The following is a 17,169-nucleotide window of genomic DNA, read 5'->3' on the forward strand; positions in this document are numbered from 1 at the left end:
TGCATTTCTTCAACCGCCCATCGCACATTTATTAAATGACGCATCTAGGCCAGATACACAGAGGCCTGGTGCTGGAAACACAAATGTGAGCTGGGCGTAGTTCTTTACCGGCAAAAGCCTCGTAGTTTACTGGCAAAAGACTTGGACAATAACACGCTGTAACGTGTCCACAAACGTTTAAAAGTACAACAGGAACCTGGAGAAAGAAATTGGTGTTGTCAGACGCCTGGTCTTGTGCTGTAGTGACTGGTTCGGGACCCCATTTCCTTTCAGACCAACGCTCCCCGAGAACAAGGGACCGTGACTTACTCACTTGAATCATCCACTCAATCACCCAGCACAGGACCTGACACGAGAGTTTTCACACTTGTGCATTTGTTTGAACGAATGGAAATTTCACTTCATAGGCATCCGCTCTTTGACTGGAAGGCAGGGCCACCATGTTGCCAACTTGTCGGTTGAGTCCCAACCTTTATCCATTTTGTCATCCGAAGCAAGTCATTTGAGGGGAGATGAAACACCGAAATCTAGGTTCCCCCAGATCCCAAAGGAAGCGCTCATACCCATTCTGTCAGTGAAGAAAACAAGGAGGAGGTAGGGGTGGGGTGGATGGGGCTCGGTCAGCGAAGCCTGGGGCACAAGAGTCACACGGTGAATCAAGGTCCCACCGAGGGTCTAAAGCAGGCCCTGGCGCTCTGTGTTGTGACCATCAGGTATTCCCCTGCCCAGCGAGCACACATCTGATCTCTAGAGGAATCCTACCAGTCTCACTGTGAAAGCCATTTCTAGGGATTATACGTGGGACTTTCTGCTTTTCCAAAAGATCACCAACCCTTTATCTGCACTCAGTTTCTGAAGGGGCAGAGAGGTGGAACAGATATGCAATCATGAAGTTTCAGTTAAGATAAAACTAGCACAAGACAGAAAAGTCTCAAACTACAACCAAAAGATTTGGCCTAAACACCAGGCAAAAATCCTTCACCGTTTCCAGACGGCGCAATTGAGCCCGAGAAGAATTTTCCAATCAGTCTTCAAGACGAGGTCGATCTGCTTCTCGTACTTACGTGTCTAGAAACCACAGGTCTCAGAAGAGACATGCAGCAGAAATTTATTTGGACTTGTCTGGACCCACCAGCCTGACGGCTCCAAGGGACAACAGGGAGGGATGGGGCTCTTACCTGTAGATGGGGTCCTGCATCACCAGCATCTTGCTTTCATCCCACGTCCACTCCTTTTTCTGCAATAAAAGAAGCTGTAAATGAATAAGTTAGGCTTGTCCTCCGCCACAGAACCAGGGCAGACATTGAGCTACCGATGCCTATGCAAACGCATGCACTTGCTCCTGGCCTGACTTCTTCTAAGAGGCCTGGCGCCCAGGGCTCCAGAGGCCAAATGGAAAACATCGTGTCTGGTCTGAGCGGTTTCCTTCTAACACTTTAAGGAGACTGCCTCTCCGGGGCACAGGAGGCAGGTGGGAGCCAAGGCCACCCCAGGGGGCCACAAGCAGACTCTAAATCAAAAGTTCATGGAGAAATCGCCAAGGGGAAAAAAGAGACGACCTATCACTCCAGAGGAGTGGGAGAAGCAGGAGGAACAAAAGGGAGAAGGAGGGGCACCCGGGGGCTCAGACGGTTAAGCGTCTGACTCTTGGTTTTGGCTCAGCTCATAATCTCATGGGACGTGACTTTGAGCCCTGCGTCTGGCTCTGCACTGGCAGTGTGGAGCCTGCTTAGGATTTTCTCTCTCTCTCTCTCTCTCTCTCTCTCTCTCTCTCTCTCTCTCCCTCTCCCTCTCCCTCTCCCTCTCCCTCTCCCTCTCCCTCTCTCCCTCCCTCCCTCCCCTGCTCACTCACTCTCTCAAAATAAATATTTTTTTAAAAAGGGAGAAGGGGGCAGAGCTGTGAACGGTGCTGTCAAAAGCAAAGGAAGTGTAATTCTCACCCTCCCCTCCTCAAAGGGGGCAAAGCTGGATACAGGCCTGGAGAGTTAACTAGCGTATTTGTAGTCACCCAAGAGGACAGTCGTGCTGGCTGGGAACCTAACTCACGGCGAACACAAAGGACACCCCTGAGCAGCTGGGGACGAGGACAGGATGGGGGCGAGGGCTAGGGCAGAGGACTCAGGGGCGGTTCCAGAGGCCCCAGATGCTTGATGAGGGGAGGAGCACCCCCACCTCCCAGGTCCCCAGGTGCAGGGACAGGGGCTCCTGCTGCACCTTCACTGGCCTCTGCCGCAGGGGCGGTGCTGCCCAGGACAACCTGGGAGTCGCACACTCCTCTCTCCGTCGATGGGGATCAAGCAGAGTGAAAGGCAAGCAAGTGTATGTTGGATTAATTACCGTGGAACGAGCACTGTCAGCTCATTCAGGGGGGGACTATATTCAGGCCCCTTCGGCCTGAAGCATTTCTCCAGCGTGAACACTCAAACACAACCCCGTACGCACCTGGCAGGTGTATGTACGTGCGCGCGCGCGCACACACACACACACACACACACACACACACACACACACACACACCATTTCACCCCCAAATTCTTATTCAATACCAATCCAACCCACAGAGGTGGCTTTTCGACGGGCTTACAAGCATTAGGTATCCAATGCTGTTTTACAGACAAGGAAACTCAGCTTCAAGAATTTACTGTTTTGGGGGGACACCTGGATGGCTCAACCGGTTAAATCTCTAAGCGTTGATTTGGGCTCAGGTCCTGATCTCGCGGTTCGTGGGTTCAAGCCCCGCATCGGGCTTTGCGCTGACAGTGCAGAGCCCGCTTGGGATTCTCTCTCCCTCCCTCTCTCCGATCCTCCCCAACTCTCTCCCTCAAAAATAAATAAACAAACTTTAAAAAAAGCAAAAAAAGAGTTAACTATTTCTTTTCAAAAGTTACCTTCCTGTAACTGCTACTCATCGCCCTGCAAGATTTTAATACAGGAATGGCCCATTTGGAGCAAATCCAGAAAGAAGGAGAGTACATCTTTTTCTAAATAGGAACTCTCTAGATGCGTATAAACACAGCCAATCCAGACTCTCTTCTTTAAACTAAATCACCCCAGGCTTTGTCAACATTCCTCAGCAGACAAGTCTTCTGGATTTCTCACTACCCTAGCTGAACTTCTTTGTTCCCCTCTTAAAAAAAATTTTTTTTCAATGTTTATTCTTGAGAGAGAGAGAGACAGAGGGCGAGCCAGGGAGGGGCAGAGAGAGAGGGAGACACAGAATCCGAAGCGGGCTCCAGGCTCCGAGCTGCCAGCACAGAGCCCGACGCGGGCCTCGAACTCACAAAATGTGAGATCACGACCTGAGTCCCAGTGGGACGCTAAACCAAGTGAGCCATCCAGGTGCCCCCTTCGTACCCACTGTATTTGCCAATGCCCCCCTCAACACCTGCTACTCTGGCCTGAATCCCTTCCTGATTTACATGTGGTCTAATCTGCAGACACACATTCCTATCTCTGTTCTGGCTGTGATACTGCTCTTAACCCAGCAAGGATCGGTTGATAGTATTTTTAGCTGCCTCCTACCCTTCCTGGCACATGTTAGGCCAGTTTCCAACGGACACACTGAGAGTTCTCAGAGGCAAAGTAACTCATAATTTGGATGCCTGTATTTATTTATTTATTTATTTATTCATTCATTCATTCATTCATTCATGAGAGAATGAGAGAGAGAGTGCGTGGGCAAGCACAAGTAGGGGTGGGGCAGAGAGAGAGGGAGACACAGAATCTGAAGCAGCCTCCAGGCTCCAAGCTGTCAGCACAGAGCCCGACTCAGGGCTCAAACTCACAAGCTGTGAGATCATGACCTGAGCTGAAGGCAGAAGCTCAACCGACTGAGTCCCCTGGGCGCCCCATGGATGCCTATTTTAAACACACACTATAAATGTTCACCACAGGAATTCTTTACACAGCAAAATATAAGGTTTCAAATACAGCTTGATGTGGGGGCAAAAGCATAATAGAAATATTAAGTACTCAAATATTAAGTTAAACCACGTCTATATTTAGGACCACATGTCCTGCCGGAGGTTAATTTAATTCATGTCTGGAAAGCACCACCTCTCTGCTGCTAAGCCTGTTTATTTACATCTGATTTCGGCAGTTGCAGGTTTTAGTTCTAACATTTCCATTTGGTTCTGCTTTCTTCTATGTCTTTGCTGAGACTTTCCGCTTCTTCTGTGTCAAGAGCGTAACTGCTCATGGAAGTATTTTTACGACGGCTGCCTTAACGTCTCTGTCACATCATCTAACATCTGTCCTCTCGGTATTGGCATCTCTTGGCTATCTTTTGTTCATTCAAGTTGAGATTTTCCTCATTTCTGGTGTGGCAAGTGATTTTCAATCGAAACCTGGACATTTCAGAAAACACTTTTTTTTTTAAGTTTGTTTATTTTGGGGGGGGACAGAGAGAGTGGTAGTTTTACTGTCTTCAGAAACTCACATGCCTCTCGCTTCTATCTGAAAGCATTTTTTTTTTTTTTTTAATGCTTAGAAATAAGGTCTCGGGAGTCTTGGTAGCTACATGTAGGAATTTTCAGTTTTGTTTACCCACTGGCTGTAGTCTCCAAGATGCGCCAGAAAAGGAAGACATTTCAAGTCCAGATGGGAGTGGAGAGGAGAAAGGAGAAGAGAGGAGGAAGGGAGAGGGGTGCGTCCCTGAGGCTGTCAACACCTCTTCGAGGCAGGGTTTGCCACCATCAGCCCAGGAGGACCAGCAGGACAGAACGAGCTGGTCTTCAGCCTCCTTCAACCTGAGGCCCAGGCTCAGGCGGGCCTCACTGGCACCATTCAGAGTCCAAGCAGGTACGGCAGGGAGGCCCATAAGCGAGGCCCGGGGAGGCAAAGATCAGCCCCCTCACCAGCTCCATAAATATAAAGGAATGGGGGAGAGGGGGAATGTTAGCGGAGAGGGAGCACCCTAGGGGCAGCTGTCTGGCCGTCTGCCAGCCCCCCAACCTGTACCTGTACACACGTAACTCCTTTCTCTTGCTTGTTGTCCCCTCTGCACCTGCCAAGGACACTCTCAGCACGGTCGAGACCTTCAGGAGGACCCTGAACTAGGGTTTGCTAACCCATGTCTCTCTATGCCTTCCCTCCGCCATCAGTCTCCCCTCCCCCTTCTCTTCTTCTTATCAATTCCTTACTCCAAGGGAATTAAAAAAGTCAACAGGATAGAGCAACTTAACGTGAGGGAAGGCTCTGCGTCATATTATTGGCTAGTCAGAATTTTCTGGAGTTAAGTTGTCGTCATAAGGATGTGCCCTACCGATCTTCCATTACAGAGAGTTTAGCCAAGATCCCAGGGGCGGCATTCTGAAGCCCGTCCTCTTGCTTCTTTGAGGGGCCCTGCTTCCGGGATGCTCCCAGCCCATCAGGGGTGCTCAGGGGTGCACAGGGCAGGCCTGTTTCTGGGAGACACAGGAGTCCTCCCACATGGGACTTTGCCTTCACAATTTCCTGACAGTCTTGCCAAACCTTCCTCAGAGCACACCACCATCTACGAGACTTTCATCCATCCTTCCTTCCTTCCTTGCTCTCTCCTCCCCTTGGAATCAGACCTACTCAGAAATGGGATAGTTACCAAGCCTCTCCCAGGGCCTCCCCCATTTTCTCTCATAGGAATTCAATCCTGTCTTGGCATGTGCTTTTTGGAGGACCTAGAATAACACAAAGTGAGAAAAATACAGGAAAGTCATTTTATAACTGCTTCATTTTCTATCCTCACAAGAAATTCTCCAGTTGATATGGGAGAGAAGTCTTCCTTTCATTTAACGATGTTTATATAATGCTTCCTTTGCGTTATCAAAATTGATCTCAACCTTAAAAGATAAACACTAAGCCTCGGAGATGGTAACTTACTTCCATCTGAGTTCACCTAGTCCAGTGGTAATTGAACCCAACTCGTATACCCTCCACGACCCATGTTCTCCTTGCTACTCCAAGTGATGGAATCAAAGAATGTCCCTCTCCGTCGCCTACAAATGATAAAGGGCTTACAGGGTATGTTCCTATAAGACCACTGAATGGGGTAAGCACGTCCTGTATCTAGTGGGTGAAAATGGCCAGTCCTCTATGGAAAGTTACAGCCATTTTGACGTTCCAAAATCTCCCGGCAAGGAATATTACCTGGGAACTAGGTCAGACGTAGGTCTGCCTTGAAGGGCCAAAACCACAAAAGAGAGTTAGGGATAATCATCATAGCTGTTCTGTCTCCCTTTGGAGCCCAGAAATGCATATGGCATCTCTGAAGCTCTTCCCCAAAAGTGGAGGAAGGATTTGTATCAAGATTTATTTTCTACCCTTAGTGGAAATTATCAGTAGGCACATTGCAAAGTCTGTAAGCTTTACCATTATTCATGTTCCTGGCAGCAATGGGGATTTCTCAAAAAACAAAAACAAAAACACAACAAAAAAATCAAAGAGCCCAAAGCATAACCTTGCAAAAGTCTCATTAACTCAGCTTGACAAGTTCTCCATGCTTCCAGAGGGAACAGGATTAGTCCGAAAATATAGCTATCACTCATTTTCTGGCATAACCTATGGATACTGGATATAGAAAACACATTTCAAAACTGCAGTGCTTGCTAGTAAATTCTCACACAATGTACGCAATTCCTAATGTGCATGTTTTAAAGTTAGCAGAAAATAAAGAAGGCCTGGAAACATAACAGGGTAGAAAGAAGACCAGACCAAGTTTAGTCCTGGCTCCATCAGTAACTATGTACCCTAGTTATCTCTGGGTAACCCTAGGACAGTCACTGTGCCTCTCTTGATTTGCTTACTCATCAACCAGGGGATCAGATCAGATCATTTCTGAAGTTTTTCTCCTAAATCCTGCTTCTATAATTCTAAGCGCCTCCTTTTCTTACTCAATTAGATTTGAGTTCTGTGTTTCCATGATAGCGAATGCTTCTCTTTGGACAGGGAACCAGTTTTCCCGGAACGTGATAGGCCAGTTGACAGAGTACAGGCTAGAAGTTAAAGACCCTGGATTAATCAGTGATGCGTTTTCTATGGAGTGGCTTTCCTCCAAGCAGCCTGAAGAGGTAAGCGCACACACGGGGACATGATACTGGAAACAATCTACTTATCTGAGCAAGACAGACCTGGTTCAAACCTTGACTTCACCTCTGATGGGATGTGAGGTCTTAGGTAAGTTGCCGCATCTTCTTTCACAAAGAACGGTACGTACCTCAGAGGACGATGGTGACCATTTCCTAAGTAATACAGTGCGTCAAACAGCCCTGGCAAATGGCAGGTGCTCAGTATCAGTGTTAGCCATTCCTGTTAGCTCATCTCATTACCATCTTAGAGTGTCATTACTTTCACGAATTTGCTCCCTCTCGTCTTCTACCTTCCCAAACAGATGAAACGGGATTAGAGAGAAGACAGGGTCCCTGCCCCTAAAGGCTCACAGCCCATGGGGGAAAGATATAAATCACCATCATGCAATTGTGTAGGAGCTATAGACCTACGTATACAGATAGTGCCATTAAAAATAATTTTGCTGGAAAGGGCCCGTGTCTAGTACCCTTACAGATCCTAGTCAGTTCCTTGAATATGGTAGACATACAACGAACATTTGTTAATGAGAACGATGGAGTCTTTCTAGAATGTTGCCTTAGGAGATCCCAACTAAGTTATTGGTTTAGAAGAGAAACCACATGAAACTGAGGCCCTTCAGGTCCTTTTGTAGAAAAATCCTTTGGACGAAGTTCAAGAGAAATCCTTCTTATTGAGAAGTCCACTCCCTAGCAAAGAGTGCTATAGTGTGATTCCGGGATTGTAATGAATAATCATTATTATATACACAGCAAAACTAATTACTTGGGTTTGGCTGGGAGTTGAGGAAAATGTACTGATTGGAAGATGACAAAGCCACCTAATAGTGGGGTTCACACCACAAATATAAACCAAGAGTCACAGCAATTTGAGATTCATTATCTGCCGGCATCGGTTCAAGGCGGCAGCCTTTTTTAGACACTTGTGAATATAACCAAAAAGATACATTTTTTTTTTTTTTTATGTCTCCGGGAGAGATAATCACAAAATATTTGGCTACCGCCTACACTCGAATCAAGCACCACAGACCAGAGTCACTGAGCAAGTCCGACTCCTAATACCACCGACGTTAGTGACTTCCACGGACGCCTTTCTGAGCTTGGGGAAGGCTCTTGTCTCTGTCTCTTCAAACGGGCAAATTGAGAGGAGGAGGAAGAGGGAGGGGAAGGTGATGGCCCAGAGTAACAAAGGAGACTTCATTTGATCCAACTGCTAAGTGTTCAGCTCCTCCTGATTTGAGGATATCACCACACACAAATCCTGTTCCCTCATCCAGCAAGCCGACAGCCATAATAACTGAAAACACACCACATGCGCCAGGCCCCCAAGTAAGTGCTGAGCTTCCAACAGTGGCCCCTGTCCTTGGAAAGTTCCTGGGAGAACAGAGGATCCCTGTAAACACACTTCTCTCCCCGCCGCCCCCCCGTCGGGATGCATTGCACTGTTCCCCAGGCCCAGCCGGGAGGGGGGTGGGGGGGAAGGGCGGCTGCCTTGGGAAGTGTTTGGCCTCAGAGGATCAGGAAGCAACAACACGTAAGCCCACTTGGCCTCTAGGGTCTACTTCATCCACAGCTCAGTAGGCTTCAAGGACCTAAGTACAGGTGACCCACACAGACATACGGGAGCGGCCAACAGCACGGCTCCAGAGCTGGTGCAGAATATTCCAGCTGGCGAAGTGAAAGTGGTCACCTAATCGGACTCTCGAGAGTTGAAGCTCAAGAAGGCGAAACAACCTGCCCACGGCCACGCAGCGAGGGAGGGAAGAGCCAGGGCTCGGAGCCAGGTCTTCCTTCCTCGGCCGAGGGCTCCTTCCGGCACGCACACGAACCCACGGAAGGTCAGCGTGTTTGCAGGAAGCGGGGGCTATTCGACATTTGGACGGACCGCTGCAGCGCAGACACGGACTCATCAGTGGAGCACGTCAGGCTGTCCCGACACGGGTGCCCACGGCTGAACACCGGCCGTGACTTTTTCTGCACATTCGGCTACCCGGCAAGAGCTCTCGTTCTTAACCTGATGAGGACGGCCATCACCCAAACCTGCAGACCGTCCCATGTCCGGGGAGGCAGGTGTGGCAGGTCTCTACCCAGTCCCTCTCCATTCTAGACACAGACAGGCACACGGACATCGGGGCGGTATCCGCACACTCGGATCGTAGAGGACGGTCCCGGGGGAACAAGACGCCGCAAAGGCTGATGGCTGTTAGCGTGCACACAGTCTGTCCGAGGCAGCACACGCAGTCACCGTGCTTACAGGCAGCATCTGACTCACAACCACCGCCTGGAACAGACACCAGGCAGGGGCGGAGGAAACAGGTCGGGAGGCTTCCCTTCCTTCCCGAGCCTGGCATCAGAAGAATCGGATCGAGGGGAAGCCCTGTTAGATCACCTCTTCCCTCGGCCAGCTGCAGGGGGGACCTGCACTAGCAATGACCAGGGATGGAGTTTCAAAATGAGTCGCAAGGCCCCACGGGCTCCCCAGGGGAGACGCTTCCCCCGCTCAGCTCGCATCACCCGGTGGAAGGGGGCCGGCGTCTCTGCCAGGTGACGTTCCGCACACAGGTGTCCTTACGTGTGGCGTGATCTCGGGCCAAATATCTAAGGCTCTTTGACATCATTTTTTCCCCAGGTAGAGTGGGGGTGATGCTGCTTGTGGTACAGGATACGGGAGGGGCACAGCGAGATGGCAGTAAGACCGTCCCCGAAGGGCAAAACCGCAAAGTGCCATCACAATGGATCAAATCAGAGGTATGCAAAGTTACCCGAAAGGGACAGAAGAGGCCCCAGGACAGCAGGCCTTGACACAGAACCTAACAGAAAGTAAAGGTGATGCCAGCCAGAAGTGTGCGTGCATGGTGGGGGGCCGGGGGCGGGGGGGGGTGCCAGGAAGGTACCAAAGTCAGTGATGAGCCTGTGGAACAGACCCTCGGACAGCATGCGCCCGACAAGGCCCCTCCCAACATCCCGGGGACCTGGGTACCACGGAGCCAGGGACCAGGAAACGTTCCCGCCACACAGTTAGCGGACTCCCTCCGCGTCACGCTCGCCGGACCACCTCTGGCAATCTGCCTTCTCACATCACTTGCCCCCGAGGGAGAAAAACCGAGATTTGCAGGCTCGTCGGGCTAACGTGAGTGTAGCTGGTCCGGGAAACTGCTCGACGTCTCAGAGCGAATAAAGGAAGGGGTGGGCTGATCCACCCATCAGCCTCTTTTGACCTCTGTCAAGTACAGGTCAGCGTCCGGTCAGGCTCCTAACCTCGAAAAGTGAGGAGAGTCTCGGACTTGGAAAGGCCGACCGCCTGGCGCCCGGCCGGATGGCGGTTTGGGGAGGACACGGCGCAAGTGGCTGGCTTCCCCAGGCGACCGGGTGCCGTGGATGGTGATCACGTGTCCACGAGACCTTCCCAGCGGGCCTGACGAAGGGATGGATGGAACGGGCGGGAAAGCATCTTGTGATGTGGAAAGTGCCCTCATGTCACAACCGTCGCCTCGTCAGGTAGGACCTGAGGGCGCTGAGCCACAGGTTCCTGCCCCCCCCCCCAACACCCCCCCTCCCCCCCCCACACACGAAGGGCCGAGCAAAGCTCTAGGACACTCGTGACAAAAGCCAAGCTGGGACTCAGCCGGCTGCCTGAATCATGAGCTCAGGTGGCACCGACCCACGTTTTTTCCTGAGGGTATCTCTCGCTTTTAAATCCACATGGTTATCATCCGTGATTTATTTAACTGGGGCCCAGGGACACCACCACCTGATGGGCCTCGGCTTGCTTCAGCCACTCTCCTGCTCAGGGACTCCTAAGAGGACGATATTCTAAAGGCCGTCTCACGGTTAACCACCGTGCACATGTATGTGTGGTGGGGGAAGGGCGGAAAAGAGACCCTTGGAATAAGAACAAGACGAGGACTGTGGCCCCGCTGTGGAGGTTTATAAGGTCAAAAACATCTAAGACGCCATTACAAATTCCCTACCACTTGTGAATTTTTAAGGTGTTCTTTACAAACAGTATCATGTGCTATTTTTTCCTATATACTTCCAACCTCATAGCCATAACACTTTCTTGAACCACCCTTAAAGATATTTAGGGAGCATGAGAGAGCAAGTTTTAGTACATGGGAGACCTTTGTAAACTCCAGCTGACCAGAGAAAAAATGGGCTACCTAAGGAAGCAGTCAAGTCCCCACCACTGTGTGGCGTCTGGTCACACGCTGGGTAATGTCTTTGGTCGAGGACACAGAGCAGATTTAAATCCTTGGACTGCCAACACCCTTCCACACCACTCTCAACCACTTGATTCTCCGAGCTTATGTCACCTACAACCAGGCCCTTCCATATCCCCCAGACTCAAGGCCTGCCTTGATTCCCATTAGAATTAACAGCATCTTAGGTTTGGAACGAAAGGCAGCTTGAGAGCTCAGGTCATGATCTCACAGCTCGTTGAGTTCAAGGCCCGCGTCAGGCTCTGTGCTGACAGCTCAGAGCCTGGAGCCTGCTTCCGATTCTGTGTCTCCCTCTCTCTCTGCCCCTAACCCACTTGCATTCTGTCTCTGTCTCTCTCAAAAATAAACAAACATTAAAAAAATATATACGTATAAAACAAAGCTATCATAAATTTAAAAAGTATCAGCAGAGCTCAGAAACAAAGAAACAAGAAGATTCCTCATCTATCCTCAATCAACCAAGCCCCTTTCCGTTTCTTTCTGGAAACATACACTCTACCCTCTGCCAATATGGACACCTAGCTCTTCCCAGGGGTTAGTAACATCATTCTCCCACGGCACGTACAACTAACACAAAAACAGCCACGTGTTGAGGCAACATACGCCCACTTGCTTGTCTCAGCCCAGCTCAGAGGAACGCCCCCCGAACAGCTCAGTCCCTCGTCCCTTCCTCCCGCCTTGGAGACCCTTGGCCCAGCCTCCCGCACACTGAACAGCCGCGGCGGACGGGTCTCGAAGGACTGTTCAAATAGATGGGCTGTAACAGCAGCAACACAACACACATTGGGGCTGGACGTCACCTCAGGTGGGACTGAGGGTCATTCCTGGGACAGAAGGCGACAGCTGCTAATGGAGCTTCCTCATCCACTCCCGCCAAACCCTCTTACCCGTCATCACTTGAATTTAAAGTATCTCCTGAGATCAACACTGCAAGGTACAGTAACAAAAGACAAGGGTGACAGGAGGTGGGCCCTGTCACCCAAGGGACACAGGACTCATGGAGCCAATCGGCTGCCTGGGCCATGGGCCTCAGCCTCACTTCTCTCGACACCATGGCTGGTCCAGGCAGACCGCTCCCCAGATGAGGAAGGATTCTGTCCAGAGAGCGGCCTAGAAGGAAAAGGTGCCCCATGCCTACATTCCCTGCTCCCCTCTTTCCTGCTTTCTGGTTCAGAGTCACTTACCTTTTTCTTCTTCTTCAGAATCACTTTCACGCCATCCACAGAAACCATAATGCTCACCTTCTTCTTCTTGATGTTTTTGGCTTTAAACTCGTACTGCAAGAGAGGAGACAAAGAAGCACGATCCGGTTAGGTCTGGGTATCTGACTCCGGCTAGCCCGTGACCCAGAAAAGAGGGCCACAGATGGTCACAGGGAGACCCGGAGCTTCTTGGGGGCGTAAAAGCAGGTGGGGGAGGGGGGGGGTCTCAGTGTCGGGGCCCAGCCATCAGCAACAACCGAGGGATGGAGGTAATCCATCCTGACGAGATGAAGACAGAGCCCGCTTTCAAAATCTCATCAGAAACCAGAACCTTCCCTCAAAACCTCATTCTGATGTTTCATGACGTTCACTGCCAGGTTTTTCCTGCATCCGCCCAAACTCTGGAAACTTGATTCCATCTCCGGTGAATATTAAGAAGAATTGGCACCTGTCTTCAAATCGGGATTTTTTACATACTAAAAATGTGGAATTCCAAGTCGTTCTAAGTTCAAGTCCCAAATTCCTTTATCTGTAGGTCAGTTTCCAAGTCTACCTATAGCCTTATCAGCCTGAAATAGTCTAGAGTATTCCCCTATGGCTGCTTCAACCACAGCCCTATACCACTGAGGGACGCTGGCCTCACCCTCAACCCCAGACATTTTTCTGTTACATTTGCCCATTCTTCGCGATCTCTTCTGCTTCTGCAGGCATTTGTAATGGCTGGTACAATTCTGTTTTCCTCACTGAACTTCATTCTGAGCACTTATCCAATTTATTAATACCATTTTCATTTGCTCCCTATCTTGGTAGCACCAACTGGCAAATTCACCTGCCAAGCGAATGAAACATCTGGGCTACAGGTTAATAATAATACAAGACCCAAGGCCAAGACCTGTATTCCAACCCACAGCCCCTCTCCTCTGGGACTTCATATACTCAACACCCTCCCCTATCCTGCCACCAGCCAAGCTTGGTGAGGCATTCGGCTACTTGCCTGCACATCTAGAGCCTAATTAATTCTAATTAGTGTGGGGATAGAAATTAACCTAACCCATCCTAACATGATGAAAACATAACCTACTTTGAAAATCTCATCAGAAATCCGGAACCTGGGCTGTCTGGGTGGCTCGATCTGTTAAGCATCCAACTCAGGTCATTATCTCACAGTTCGTGAGTTTGAGCCCCGCATCGAGCTCTGCATTGACAATGTGGAGCATGCTTGGTGTTCTCTCTCTGTCTCTCTCTCTCAAAATGAATCAAAAAACTTAAAAAAAAAAGAAAACAGAAAAAGAAATCCAGAACCTTCCACTCCATTAGCGATGCCTTTAAATACTCTGATTTTAGGGGTGCCTGGATGGCTCAGTCAAACATCTGACTTCGGCTCAGGTCATGATTTCATGGTCCGTGGGTTTGAGCCCTGCGTCGGGCTCTTTGCCGACAGCTCGTAATCTGTCTCCCTCTCTCTCTCCAAAATAAATAAACATTAAAAAAATTTTTTTTACATACTCTGATTTTAAGGACTCCACTTAGAGCTTCCAACCCTGTGTGCATCCCGTCCCTTCCACTGACATCTGAGCTGACCTCACTCTGTTGCAGTTAGTGCTGATGCCCTCTGGCTGTCTGCTTCTTATAGACAGGGACACGACCTAACCGAAGCACGATATTTTTCTTTACGTTGTCACAGCAAAGGTTCTGGCTTATGGCTGATTTGAGTTTCCAGGTGACAGCAACATACATCACCCCCCCCCACTCTGGAAGGTCACTCTTCCTACCCTGTCGACAGCTGTCCTTTTTACCAAGGGGGCTCGAAAGAAAAAGCAAACCAGAGCCCCGGACGCACAGGAGACAGCAAACATCAGGCTCAGACTCTGCTTCCGAGCAAGCATGTCCGATGGCAGGGAGAAGCATGTTAGACCGGCGTGTGGCTCAGGACAGGACCTCAGCCACACGACCCGCCCGCTCCGGGGCAGCGGCTGCAAGCTGGCGAAGGCTGGAGCGCATCTGGCGTGCGCCTCGGGGCCTGGCTGCGACGCGCAGCGGGTCCCCCGACTGCGCTCTGCTCAGGGGCCGTGCTCAGCAGGGGGCAGGAACCACCCGGGTGGGAGAGCCAGCATGGGTGTGGGCAGGTCAGCCGGCTTTGGCCCTGTGCCTCCCGGGTGAAGTGAACCGGCTACGTTTCCCGACCACACCTGCATTTACCTCCACTCCCCTGGGCTTCCAGTAAACACAGCCTTCCGCTGTGCCTCCCATGGGACCAGGTCGTTAGGTCAGGGCTGTTCCTGCCAGTCAAAGGTGTGCAGAAGGGTGTGTTTCAAAGAACTCAGGCAGGGGGGTAAGAGCCAAAGAGTCCCAGAAGCACCAGATGTGGACGAACCCTGCCCCATATCGGTCAATCCCTGCCGGCTTCACCGTCTTTGGTTTCTTCCAAGAGATTACTCACAAGCTCCACATACTTTCTAATTCTGCTTTTCGGCCATAATATCAAACCAGGAAATATTAAGTGTCCACGTCTGCAAGGCACCACGTCACTCTCCCAGCCCTAGTTTTATTAAAAAATTTTTGTTTACTGTTTATTTTTGAGAGAGAGAGAGAGAGAGAAACAGAGAGCAAGCAGGGGAGGGGCAGAGAGAGAGAGAGAGAGGGAGACACAGAATCTGCAGCAGGCTCCAGGCTCTGAGCTGTCAGCACAGAGCCCGACGTGGGGCCCGAACCCACGAACCACAAGATCATGAACCGAGTCAAAGCTGGACACCCAACCGACTGGGCCACCCAGGCACTGTAACGTTTATTTAAATTTGTTTTCAATGTTTGTTTATTTTTGAGAGAGCATGAGCAGGGGAGGGGCAGAGAGAGAGGGAGACACAGAATCAAAAGCAGGCTCCAGGCTCCAAGCTGTCAGCACCAAAGCCCGACATGGGGCTCGAACTCACAAACCATGAGATCATGACCTGAGCCGAAGTCGGTTGCTGACCCGACTGAGCCACCCAGGTGCCCCTCCCAGTCCTCGTTTTAGAGAGCACGCTGCCTGCTGAACCACCTTAGCGGTCCTCTATTTCCAGAAGAATCTGGTAGCTGATCATGTCTTTCTTGTTGGGTCGGTCTCCCTATGGACTCCACGGTCTCTGGGAGGTTTTTAAAAATCAAGAATCCCCCCTGCCCACTGCACACCCAAGACTGGCCAGAGGCACCTGGCCGGCACCTTGCCTGTGCATCTGAAACATTATTTCTATAGTTTGTGATTTTGATGAGCCAGGCCTTTTTTTTTTTTTTTTTAATTTTTTTTTTAACGTTTATTTATTTTTGAGACAGAGAGAGACAGATCATGAATGGGGGAGGGTCAGAGAGAGGGAGACACAGAATCTGAAACAGGCTCCAGGCTCTGAGCTGTCAGCACAGAGCCCGACGCGGGGCTCGAACTCACGGACCGCGAGATCGTGACCTGAGCCGAAGTCGGACGCCCAACCGACTGAGCCACCCAGGCGCCAGGCCTTTTAATACCCTGATCTTCAGGGTTGAGATGCAAGTAAAGGTTCTCTTCAGAACAGGACAACAGCCTCGAATCCCATCGCTGCGCAGGACCTCCCAGGCGGCTCTTACAGGGTCTGCGGGCTCAGGGGCTACGTGGAAAAGCATGACCAAATGGCTGCAGCGGAATCTCAGTGACACAGGGGTGCGTGGGCGGTTCCATCAGCGAAGCGTCCGACTTTGGCTCAGGTCATGATCTCGCGGTCCGTGGGTTCGAGCTCCACATCCGGTTCTGTGCTGACAGCTCGGAGCCTGGACCCTGCTTCAGATTCGGTGTCTCCCTCTCTCTCTGCCCCTCTTGCTTGTGCGCTCTCTCTCTCTCAAAAATAAACAAACATTAAATTAAAAAAAAAAAAAAAAAGGAATTTCAGTGACAATGGCAATGCAGGTGTCCCTCGGTACAACAGCTGGTGGAATGCTCTGGAGCGCTTCCAAACAAAGGGGGGCAAGACAGGCATGAAATAGCCCTGGTTACAGCTGCCAGTGCTGCCCGAGGCCCGTCTATAAGGGCTCTCGGGTTGGACACATTCCCCATCGACTCCACCTGCCCGGTGGTCCGATGTTCCGAATCCTTTCCGACCGAAGACTCAGACTGCAGTCCCGTCAGAAACTGCGGAAATCAAAGGAAACAGAGTATCTGAAAAGGCTTAAACATTTATTATCGTGAAACCATTTGTTTATATGGCAACTGCACTTCGCTTGGACGACCATGTTTTATTGTGCTCATTGGAGGAGAGAAAATGGAGCTGGAGGCGGGAGAGATCATGGGAGTGACCAAGAGAACAGAGAGAAGGGGCTCACAGGGGACAAACACTCCTTCCCCCCCCGCCGGCTGTGCTCCTCCGAGGGGCAGACAGGCTCAGGAGGAAGCATCTGTGTTCCGCAGGATAGGAATCCAGTCCACTCAGGCTTTGCCAGGGGCTGAGGAACAAGCAGGACTGTCAGGGCCACTGTCTGTGACTCCGGCCAGCCTCCCTCAAAGCCCATGCCAGCTCTGGCTCTCCCCACATGTGGCCAGGCTGACCTGACAGATTTGCTTTGCCAGCCAGGGCTCCCCCAGCAAGGGCAGATTAAGCTCTCTAGGACCTGACCTTTCAGGAAACGAAACAATACAAGTCCTGGGACACTAACCGCTGACTTAAAAAGGCCATGGTGACGTGCCAG

General features: G+C 50.7%; 1 protein-coding gene across 3 annotated transcripts in view; it reads right to left on the reverse strand.

The window, feature by feature from the left end:
* Nucleotides 1-17,169, reverse strand: part of LOC102967731 (carboxyl-terminal PDZ ligand of neuronal nitric oxide synthase protein) — a 284,060-nt gene that overhangs the window by 72,409 nt on the left and 194,482 nt on the right. For 2 of the 3 annotated variants that reach the window (XM_042977052.1, XM_042977054.1), the window contains exons 3-4: nucleotides 12,463-12,555; nucleotides 1,179-1,252 (exon numbers count right to left, since the gene is read on the reverse strand). In XM_042977052.1, coding sequence (XP_042832986.1) covers nucleotides 1,179-1,252; nucleotides 12,463-12,555 — 167 coding nt within the window. The remainder of the gene's footprint in view (nucleotides 1-1,178; nucleotides 1,253-12,462; nucleotides 12,556-17,169) is intronic. The other variant, XM_042977053.1, reaches the window with a different exon arrangement.

The sequence above is a fragment of the Panthera tigris genome, chromosome F3, assembly GCF_018350195.1.
Source record: "Panthera tigris isolate Pti1 chromosome F3, P.tigris_Pti1_mat1.1, whole genome shotgun sequence".
In the NCBI taxonomy this organism is placed as follows: domain Eukaryota; kingdom Metazoa; phylum Chordata; class Mammalia; order Carnivora; family Felidae; genus Panthera; species Panthera tigris.